This window comes from Nematolebias whitei, chromosome 7 (genome assembly GCF_014905685.2).
Source record: "Nematolebias whitei isolate Nwh7 chromosome 7, NemWhi1, whole genome shotgun sequence".
NCBI lineage: Eukaryota > Metazoa > Chordata > Actinopteri > Cyprinodontiformes > Rivulidae > Nematolebias > Nematolebias whitei.
Window position 1 is genome coordinate 50,389,165 of NC_056504.1, and position 10,937 is coordinate 50,400,101.

The 10,937-nt window shown below is 45.3% G+C and overlaps 1 protein-coding gene across 1 annotated transcript; it reads right to left on the minus strand.

Annotated features, from left to right (window-relative positions):
- Positions 1-3,462: 3,462 nt before the first annotated feature.
- Positions 3,463-10,937, minus strand: lmcd1 (LIM and cysteine-rich domains 1). Its single transcript, XM_037679744.1, has 7 exons — positions 10,911-10,937; positions 7,320-7,402; positions 5,991-6,249; positions 4,650-4,799; positions 4,369-4,572; positions 4,057-4,275; positions 3,463-3,644 (listed from the first exon to the last, which is right to left on the minus strand). Exons 1-7 carry the CDS (start codon positions 10,935-10,937, stop codon positions 3,528-3,530), a joined length of 1,059 nt encoding a protein of 352 aa, XP_037535672.1. The 3' UTR covers positions 3,463-3,527.

Here is a 10,937-nt window from a genome sequence, read left to right on the forward strand (position 1 = left end):
TCAATAAACAATCAAATGCCTTGGATAAATCAATAAACAATCAAATGCCTTGGATAAACCGATAAACAGAGCACAGCAAACCTTTTTAGAATCCCGCACCTCAAACACGTAATTTAAAACTTTTAGAGCTGCTGTGCTGCTTCCTAAAACATAAAATGTTCAATATTAGGTTAAAACAAAACATAAAAGCCTGTTTGAATAAAACCATGATCCCCCAGACCCTGATGGACAAACTACTCACACTAGGACTAAGCCCCTCCATTTGCAACTGGGTCCTGGACTTATTAACAAACAGACCTCAGTCTGTGAGGATCCACAACTTCTCCTCCTCCACCATAACTCTCAGCACTGGCTCCCCTCAGGGATGTGTGTTGAGCCCTCTCCTGTTCACTCTGCTCATGTATGATTGTGCAGCTACCCATCCAGGCTGTCACATTGTAAAGTTTGCAGATGATACAGCGGTGGTGGGATGCATCACAAACAACGATGAGTCCAGCTACAGGCAGGAGGTGGAACACCTGGAGAGCTGGTGCAGGAAGAACAATCATCAATGTGAAGAAGACGAAGGAGATGGTTGTGGACTTCAGAAGGAACAAACACACATCTACACCCCCCTGAACATAAGAGGATCTGCAGTGGAAGTGGTCTCCAGCTACAAGTACTTGGGTGTGCACCTGAACAACAACCTCAGCTGGAGCAACAACACCACCAGCCTGATCAAGAAAGCTCATCAGAGACTCTACTTCCTCAGGCGGCTGAGACGAGCTGGTCTGGAAGCTCAGTCCTCACCTCCTTCTACAGGTGTGCAGTGGAGAGCATCCTGTGCTCCAGCATCAACGTGTGGCATGGAGGCTGCACAGCTGCAGAAAGAAAAGCTTTGCAGAGAGTGGTGAAGGCTGCACAGAAGATGTTGGAGTCAGTCTCCCCACCATCACAGACATCTACACCTCCAGATGCAGGAAGAGGGCCACCTGCATCATGAAGGACCACACTCACCCAGCACACACACTTTTTGCCCCACTCCCCTCAGGAAGGAGGTTGAGGAGCATTAAGTGTAGAACCACTAGACTGAGGAACAGCTTCTAGGATGTCAGGTGAGGAGGACACCTTCCTGGTGTTTTGATCTGCACTTCTTGATCTGTTGCTTAAAAAGTCTGAACTGAATAAAAACGTAGATGAAGTCATTTAGTTCATTTGGTTCTAACGGGTCAAAGATGTGAGAAACCTTTGGATGTTCAGCTGTAACCATATTAGTCCAAATCCTGTTGGAGAATCTGTGTAGAACCAGAGGAAGTGATGATTAATGTTCTGACCCCCCCTCACTGATTACACAACACTCGACTAAAAGGCAGCTCAAATCAAACGCTCTCATTTCAGGACTAAAAATACCCAGATCTGGTTTTTCTTTCACGGCTCAGGAAGCGTCAGTCAGACGATCAGCCGGGTGACGCGACTGCCCCGGAACGCCGACCCAGAAACCACAGGAATACCTCACATTCCTGCAGGCAGTAGGTCAGCTCAGACCCCCGCTCAGCCGAGGAGGTGTCCACCTGACTCCTGAGGGGCGAGCGTTAAAGCCTCCGGCAGGATGGATTTCTTTCAGATGTCATCACCTGGACTAGTTCTGTGAACCCTTGACTCATGAATTACCAGTTTTGATGTGGGTCGTTGTGCTCTCAGAGTGATCTTAAATCAATTAGACTTGGAGCGATCAGCTCTGCGACAGTGGAAAATGTTTTTTATCTTCTGCCTCGCATCTGTAGTCAGGCTGTGGAGGCAACCGGTCCAGAAGAGGAGCCCAGACCTCCCTCTGCCCAGAGACCCTCTCCAGCTCCTCCTGGGGACACCGAGGCGTTCACCTACAGGCACCCCAATCAGGTTGAACCTCCTCAGCTGACTCTTCCATGCAGAGGAGCAGCAGCTCTACTCCGATCTCCCCCTGAATGACGGAGCTCTTCAACCGATCTCTAAAGCTGAACCCGGCCGCTCTGAAGCTCATTTCAGCTGCTTGGATCCAAGATCTGGTTCTTTGGGTCCTGATCCAAACCTCAGGACCACAGGTGAGGGTTAGAACACAGACTGTGCCTTTTGATTCAACCCTTTCTTCACCACGACCAACCGAGGCAACGCCCTCACTACTGAAGATGAAGATTGATGTCACCTTTCAGAGCTGTGGACCCATCTGGTTCTGAGTCCTGACACCAACAATACAGTCGTTGCTTCTTGTAATACAAAACAGAGATTTGAGGGACTTTGAGGTTTTTACAGCAGTTCAAACTTTAAGTTGCATCAAAATGTAGAATATAAAGAAAATAAATAAAGATTTAGTGAAAATATCCATAACTAATGACCAAAAGTTTTGGTTGCTTCATCATCGTATAAATGAAAGGCCGAGCAGAGTTTCAGGTAAAGATCACGACACAGAAACTGTCTGAGATAAAGAGTTTATTCACAAATAAAACCAGACATTTGAAATAAGCTGCAGCTGTTAAAATGTTCCTGATTTAAATCTGTGTCTTTTCAGGTTCAATCAGCACCTAAAACTATTTTAACAATCCTGCTAAAGATATAAATCTGAACGACGGGAAACCAAAGTTCGACCAAAAACACCCGATAAACAGTTTAAAACACGAAGAGCAAAGATCCTCACCATCCTGAACGCTGCGCTGCGTCAAGTCCTTTTTTACAAATTAGATTTTATGATACAAGAATTTGTCATTTTCTTGCCTGGATTAAAATTTAATAAATATTTTTAAACAAACTATTGTTTTAAGAAGTAAAAACAGAAACACAAACAAAACAATTATATAAAGTCCAGTTTTTAAAACATTGTTTATGAAAAGCACAGATTTTAATTAATTTTTATTCAAAACAAAAACAAGAATTTGATTTTATTTTACCTTTCAATGATATAAATGTAAAAAATACATTTTATCAAGCAGATTAGACTCAGCCCTTTTTGACCTGATTGTCTTTTTAAGATCATTAATTCAAACTTATTATTTAAGTTTTAAAACAAAAACATAAATATATATATATATATATTTTAGCTTAGTTTTCATCAACAAACTGCAGAATAAAATGAAAATAAACTAATATCTGTTGCTTTATACCCTTTATTACCTCTCAAACTGGGAGGATATTTAGATATATAAATATATTTGTGATGGGTTTGCCCTAAATGTCCCATCAGGGCTTCTGTCTGAAGCTGCCAGAACATCTGGAGAACATCAGTGTCACGACAGAAGTTTTAAACACATGAATGTAGAAAACGTTGGTGTAAGAGAAACATGAAGGGGCGCACCACGAGCTTCTGACAGCTTCAGACACACGTTCACGTCTTTAAAGCTTCTTTGAACTTTCCTCCTACACAACGAAACACACAACGTTCAAACTTTCAGCTCGTTTTATCCTCGCAGGATTTAGATTTTTATAGTTTCCTAAAAGCGATCAAAGCAGTCGTTTGTTTTTTAAATCCTTTCTGACACTTTTCTGCATCTGGTTTCGAAGGCGTTTGCGTCGACTCTTCACGCTGCGTGCTGACACGGGGCGTCCGGGCTTTGCCCACATTTCCAGCAGCGATAATGTTCTCGATGCCACGTCCGTCCGTCCGTCCCCGTGACGAAGGACGTACAGAAGATGAGCTGAAAGGAGGAGAAGGGCAAACTATGATCAGGTTTTATTTGTGGGTTAAAAAAGAGCTGCTGTCTAAAGCTTTAGGGGTGATACAGATGAATAAACAACAAATGTAAAATGTTTCTGCCTGTGCCTGCGTGAGTCCGTTTGTCCGTGCTGTTAGCAAAATATCTCCTGGACGAGTGGACAGGTTTAACTGAAAGTGAACCAACGTTTCCACCTGCTTCATAACTCACATCTACAGATTAGCAGGTTCAGATTATGTGGTGGCTGACAGTTTCAGAGCGTTGGCACATCTCGCAGGATGTGGCTGTGGCGGCCATCTTGAATCAAAACTCATGAAAGGCGTTCCTCCACGTTTGATTGACAGTGCCACCACGTTGCCGTGGTTTCAGACGGGTAAACGGAGCGGAGTCTCACCTCGTCGCAGCCGGAGCAGCGCGGCCACACTGACTGACAATAGTGTCTCCCGCAGAGCAGCCTCCGATCGGACCAGAAGTAGACCAGGTCCACCAGACCCTGACCACACTCTGAGCACACGAAGCAGGTGGGATGCCACTGGGCGTCATGGTAACCGGCGCGCTCCGCGTAAACGACCGGGCTGTCTTTAGCCAGCTCGCCGTGGCAGCCGGCACACCGCTGGAAGAAATGTTCAGGAAGCAGGTGATGAATTTTACTTATAGAAAAATAAAAATCTGTCCTGAAACGTAAAAAGTCCTTTTGTTTCCTCACATGTTGAGTTTTATCATCGGCTCCATTCACAGCAGAGGAGGCGACGCTGCTCGAGCCGTGGTCCTGATGCTGCGCTGCATTCTCCTTCACCGTCCTCTGAGCGGCAGCCTCCTTCAGAGCCACGCCCTCTCCAGGTAAGCCCACCTCGCCCACCCCCAGCACCTCCTGCTTGTACTGCTTCACAAACAGGATCATGGAGGACACCTGCAGACAGACGAACGAGACGTTTCATCTTTGAGTTATGGGCTTAAATCAGGCGGAGCCGTTCGTCCTACTGGTACCTCCTCCTCGCTGGAGATGCTCTGACACTTCATGGGGTCCTGATCGTAGACCGGGAGCTGGCTCAGGAGCTGCCTGCGCCGCTCCAGGGCGCCGTCGGTCCCAGAGACGGGACGCCGACTCTTTGGGAGGAGCTGCATGAACTGCAAGGCCTGAAGGAATGGAGATCCGTTTTACAGATGTCCTGTAAACTCCACAGTAGAGTTTAAAATCTTACTTATCCCACACAAACAAAACCAGTTTAAGGCGCAGCTTTGGGGTAAATAATCATTGTCGTGTGAAAAGATCATTCACGCATCTTTTCTGCAGGTTTTCCAGCAGAACAGAGAGGTTCACGTCTTTTCACCAAACCTCCCTGCAGGAGGCTGGGACGTTGAACAAAAGCAACATTTTGTGAAGCTGAGACTGTGGGAGGCAGTTTGCTGTCCTTCATCAAGTGATTCACATAAAAGTTTGACAGTTATGACCCTTGAAACACCAACATTTCTAACGAGGGCCGCTTGTAGCTGCAGCCGTCAAACATCTGACTGCTTGTGGTTCAGTCCTGCTGCTGATGCAAAACACAAAAAGATGCAACTGAAAATCCTGATAAATTACAATCATTTAAACTTTGTGCCCACAAACAAAACACAACTCGTGTTCAGCGGCAAAAATACGACTTATTTCCTTCGTATGTCATGTTTTGAAGTAAAGTTCAGTACGTTTAGACGTTTGCTGCTCGTTGAAGACGACGGCAAGTTGAACGTTTCGATTGAAGTCGCTTTGTTTAGTGTTCATTGTTTGTTTGTTCATCTTGTCGGTTCCTCCAGTGAAACCCGAGCAGCTGTTTTCTGCGTGTGAGACGATGACTAACGGTCTGGATCAGTCAAAGCGCAGCGAGGCGGCCCGAGCCGGGTCTGGATCTGCCTCGACAAGCGTCTGTCATCTCTGTAATTACAGGCTGGAGCTCCCGTCAGTCTGTTCTCAACGACCTCAGAGAGCAAATTATACACAAGAGGAGAAACGCTGAGCTACATCCAACTGTTAATCTTACGGTCATTTTTTAAAGATAAATGATCCTAAATGGACTGTGCTTATATTTAACCTTTCTATCTGATCGAGATACTCAAAGCTCTTTACAACAATCTGTGCCTCATGAACTCATTCATACAGCTCTATACTAGATCTATAATCAGAGCTTTGTCACATTCATGCACTGATGGGACACACATCGGATGCATTGAGGGGTTCAGTGTCTCGCCCAGGGACACTTCAACAAGTGACTGCTGGTAGAATCGAACCCCCAACTCTCCCATTGGAGGACAACTGGTCTAACCACTCAGCCACAGCCGCCCCGTTCTCACCAGTTTCTGGTTGAGGCCGGCCGGCGCCCAGTCGTACGTCGTGGTGCTGAACGTCGGGTCTTTGCGCGACACCACTGGATTCGTCACAATCATCCGGTTTCTCTTGTACATGCGAAGGCCGCCGCCCCCTTTGACCTTTGCCGACAGGTGTGAGGACGGCGAGTCGGCGAGCAGGCGTCCCATTCGCTGATCGTCTTCCAGGTGGCCTCCTGGAGCGGCGTGGTCCACCGTGCTGCAGCCGCACGCCACGCAGGCTTTCCTGGACACAAACACCCAACTGGATTATTTACTTTTCATTTTATTAACAAATCAGACGTTTGTCCGCCGGCAGCTGTGGCTGAACTTTATTCATCAAAAAGGACTCATTAATGATGTTCCTAAACGTATAAATTGTAAAATAAAAATAAGAAGCAGCGTTTCTTAAAGGAAGTCTTATCACCGCAGTCTTTCCTGCCAACATTTGAAACTAAGTTTAGAGACGTGTTGGAGCTCAGAGGAGTGGCTGAGCATCTTCCCCGGCACATTCTCTGAGGGCCAACAGATCACGCATGATTTAATTCACAAAGTTTGACCAAAATGCATTTATAGTTAAACATTAAATAATCTTAGATTAAAAGCCGGCCATGAAAGGCAGCAAGCAAAACACGTTCCTCAATAACTGAACTTTAGTTTCTCCATCTTCTACCACCCATCCATGGTGAAGTCACAAGACAGCAGGTCCAGAAGAACCATCACCCAGACCTCCCTCTTCCCAGTGAGACTCTCCAGATCCTCCTGGGGGACCCCGAGACGTTTTCCTGACCAGAGAGGATACATGGTCTGTCCAGCGAGTTCTGGGTCTACCCACATGTCTGGAAAACCTACAGAGGGAGGCGTCCAGATCAGATGAACCTCCACAGCTGACTCCTTTCGATGAGGAGCAGCAGCTCTACGCCGAGCTCTCCCCAGACGATGGAGCTCCTCAACCGATCTCTAAGGCTGAGCCCCCCACCCACACACAAACACAACGCTTGGATTCAGGATCTGGTTCTTTCCATCACGATCCAAACCTCTTGACCACAGGTGAGGGTTGGAACGTAGACGGACCTGTGAATCCAGAACTTTATCTTTAGACTCAACTCATTTTCACCATGACTGACTGGAGCAACACCCTCATTACTGAGGACTCCAATCCATCCATCACTGAGGAACAAGACGTCCAGGCACCTGAACTCCTCCACCTGAGGTAAAGGCTCCCCCTGACCCGTGCACCCAGTGCACGTTGAAGGTCTCTAATTCCTTTTTGTTTAAAATAAAGAGCGAATAAAAAAATAAACGCTGTATCTGTACCTCCAAGTATGTGGCTGAAAGCCAGAGCAGCTCTCCTCACACACGAGACACGACGCTGCTCCTCCTCTGGCTCCTGCGTTCATCTGAGAGGAAACAGAAATTACATGGAAACGATGGAAACTGAAGCTCCGCCACATAAAGTTCAAGCAAACTTTGAAGGCAAAGGTTTGAAATGACAACAGGAGAACATGTTAGGTGACATCCTGCAGGCTGCACCAACACAAAGAGCAACAATCCACCCTGCAGGGAAACACGTGAACCCCAAAATGAGCAACAGGTGTGCTTCTTATTCCAGGCTGAACTCGTCAGAGTCCTGGTTTGGCTCAAAGTCAAGTCAAATGTTTCCTCAAACAAAAAGTCGGAGTTTCCTTCGAGGGCTTCACTGTAAACGTGGGTCAAACAGAAAATGTCAGTTTATAATCCCGACAACATCAGAGAGAAAACCCAAACTGAAATGAAAACACGAAAAACACAGAGCCATTAGAAATCCAAACAACGAGGAGTCGGTTTGTTGAAAGCTGTTCGGGGTAACAAGACGTTTTCTCCGTTCCTCCGAGGGCGTGGAGAGACAAACCACACATTCAGGATGGATGATCTCATCTCCACACCCGATCCAAACACCGCTGGTCCTCCAGCTCAGAGCGGTCGCACGGATCAAACCAGATATTTATCTAATCCTGCTTCAGGCCCGCCGGAACGCCAGGACCATTTCTTGTTGCTCACGACCTTCAGGTCAGCTTCGACAGCCGTCTAACATCTGAGAAGCATCATCAAGCCTCCATCACTGCAATGGCACGTCCTCCTTTCTCCTCACAAACATCCAGTTTCTGCAGAACCCAGCTGTACGTCTTCTCACATCATCTCACCCGTCCTTCAGAACCTCCAGCTGCTCATCAGCCAGCACAAAGTTCTCCTGACCTCAGGGTCTTCTTCACCTCCTCACACCGTCCTCGGTTCCTCTGATTCCTCGTACCCTACAGAACCTGGGGCAGAACCTTCTCCAGCCCTCCCTCTGGAGCTCAGAAAGAGTCGACGTTGAGGCAGAATGAGCCTTTTTAAAATGTCTTGTGGTGTTTTTGTACGTGAACCCTCTGAGGTCCATGAGCAGCATAAATCAAGTGTTTTGTAATTATAATAATCTGGAGCTCAATAATCTGAATCTCAATAATCTGGAGCTCAGCTGAGGCTGTTTGCTCATTTATGCCAGACTTCCAGCACAGATGAGACATGAGACGGCCCGCCAGCTTCAGGGAAGCCGAACTTGTTGGTAACTTTTAGAAACGTTTGTTCTATTTTTAAAAGAACAGCTCATTGTCCTCATGTCAGCAGATCCAGAGATCCCACCACGAGAGATGACAGAGTGGTTTTAAATCCCCAGACAGTAAAACAACCTCTGGGTCCAACTGTCCGTCTGTCAGCAGGTATCACCAGCTTTGTCTCTGCTGGGGGGTAAATATTCACGGAGACCAACGTGGCTGCAGGGATTTGTCTCCGAACTAACAGCTGCTCCTTAAACGAATCCAACTGGACGTAAACCAGCAGCAAACTGCTGCGTTCACGAAGCTTCTGCTCAGATTTATAACAAACACTTCGTGGTTTCCTTCGTGGGACGTTAGGAGCCCTAACCTGGCAGAGGAACACGTGTTTATCAGAACGATCGTCGATCGGCTCCTAACGAGTGATGATGGATGTGAAACAGCTGAGCATCACATCCCTCTGGAACAGAGTTCAGTTGTTTATGTGTTTTATTTAAAAAATATACTTCATTTCTTCAGAGATGCACCTTTAAAATAAAATCAACAGCATCTATAAATAATCAACCAGGAGCCAAAAGCTCAAGTTCATTTAAAATAACTTAATTTTTTTCCACAAAACTTTAATTTAAGAGAAACTGTGTGTTTTTATCTGATCTCCTCTTTGTTTGTGTTGCCAACATTTATTTATTATCATGTTTTGATTCATAAATCATCTTAAATGTCAGATTCTGCAGAGCCTGGACCATGACCTCTTTACAAATGACGCTCTTTCTCTGTATGTGTGTGTGTGTGTGTGTGGGGGGGGGGGGTGGTTGTGTGTGGGGGGGGGGGGGGGGGGGTGTTACTGCAGTGGTTTTAGGAGTCCGATAAGGCGGGTCTGATGGAGGTGGATCGGACCGGGCCCAAGTATTTTAAAAATGTTGGCTATGTGAGGAGTAAGGAGCAGGAAACGCTGCGAGATAAGAGGCTGGAGGTCACGGAGAACGCTGCTCGCTCTCCTGAGTCCGGCTCGAGGCCGAAACGTTTCCTGTTCAGCTAAAATCAAAATGAAAGCAGCTAAAACTCACAGCTCTTTGATGTTTTAATAAAATGTAAAATGTTGCTGAAGTCATCGTTAAAACGTTTAACTTTTCCCTTTCGAAGAGAAACTTGTTTTTTTTACAGTTTTGGTTCTGCTTTGTCCTCTGTTTCACATTATTTAATGAAATTATTAAAAGATAAATAAAATTAATGAAATTTTCTGTAATTAAAGGTGCGGTTAGTTTAAAAATATCAACAGAAATTCTGATATTTTAAACTATTTTTGTAACATTAAGTTTTAATTGCAGCATCACAATGAAATGAAGAATAAAACAGATTAAATTAATTTCCTGCTGTTCGTTTTGAACCCTGCTGCTGCCCTGGGGTCAAACGACCCGGGGCATTTTGACCCCAGGGCAGCAGCAGGGTGCAGTTGTTTGTTTTGGCCTGGCTGTCGCTCCGTCCCGCCGCTCTTTGCTCGAGTTATTTCCATCCCGGTGTCGGGACGTTGTCCAGCTCTGGGACACAAATAAAAGGATCAAACACAAACAGGTGGCTCTGATCCGCGGGGTTATCGGACTGACCTCTGAACCACAGGAGGTTCTGCAGGAGGAGAACAGAACCGGAGGGTCAAATGAGTCCTGACTGAGAACATCCAGGATGAAGTCAGATAACAAATAACGTCATAAAATTCTGCGTCACTCGCTCCCCGAAACACAAAACGTTTGTCTTCTATACAACTTTTTGTCCAAAATGCTCGTTCTTTTTTTTACCAGATCTGTAAATAAATAATAAATGAAACTTTTCTCGTGCAACTTAAAACCTCGTTTTATGTTTTGACACTATTTTCTACTAAATTCATATTCCTGGGGGTTTTATGAGAACAATAAAATTTTATATTATGAGCAGATATTTAATTAAAACTCATTAATTCCCTCACCTGCATTACCTTTTGTTCTTCATCATTGATGCTTTTATGAAATTATTAAATAAAGTGCATAATATTAGTCAGAATAGTAAAAACTATAGTTCTGAATCGCAGACTTTAAATCTAATTTACGTATTATTTTACTCAATTTTTTGCCGTCAAACTGTCGTTTTGACTATGAAAGGAGGTAAAACACATTTATGAATAAATAACAATAAAAGTAACATATTTGAACTCATAAATGAGACTAAAAAGAATCTAAATAAATCGAGGAGCTGGTTTTGAACCTAAAACTGAAACACAAAGAAAGTTTTCTCAGAAACAGGAGAACCTGAGCGACCCCCTGACCTTTGACCTCTGCAGCAGAACGCCCCCAGATGTTTTTACCTTCTCGGCGGCCGAGCTGAGGTCCAT

Bases quoted from the DNA above. Each gene is read 5' to 3' on its own strand.
- lmcd1 (XM_037679744.1), bottom strand. From the start codon at position 10,937: ATGGACCTCAGCTCGGCCGCCGAGAAG. The intron at 7,403-10,910 runs GTAAAAACATCT...GTTTCCTCTCAG, and splicing joins TCAGCTCGGCCGCCGAGAAG to ATGAACGCAGGAGCCAGAGG. The intron at 4,573-4,649 runs GTACCAGTAGGA...GTCTGTCTGCAG, and splicing joins GCATCTCCAGCGAGGAGGAG to GTGTCCTCCATGATCCTGTT.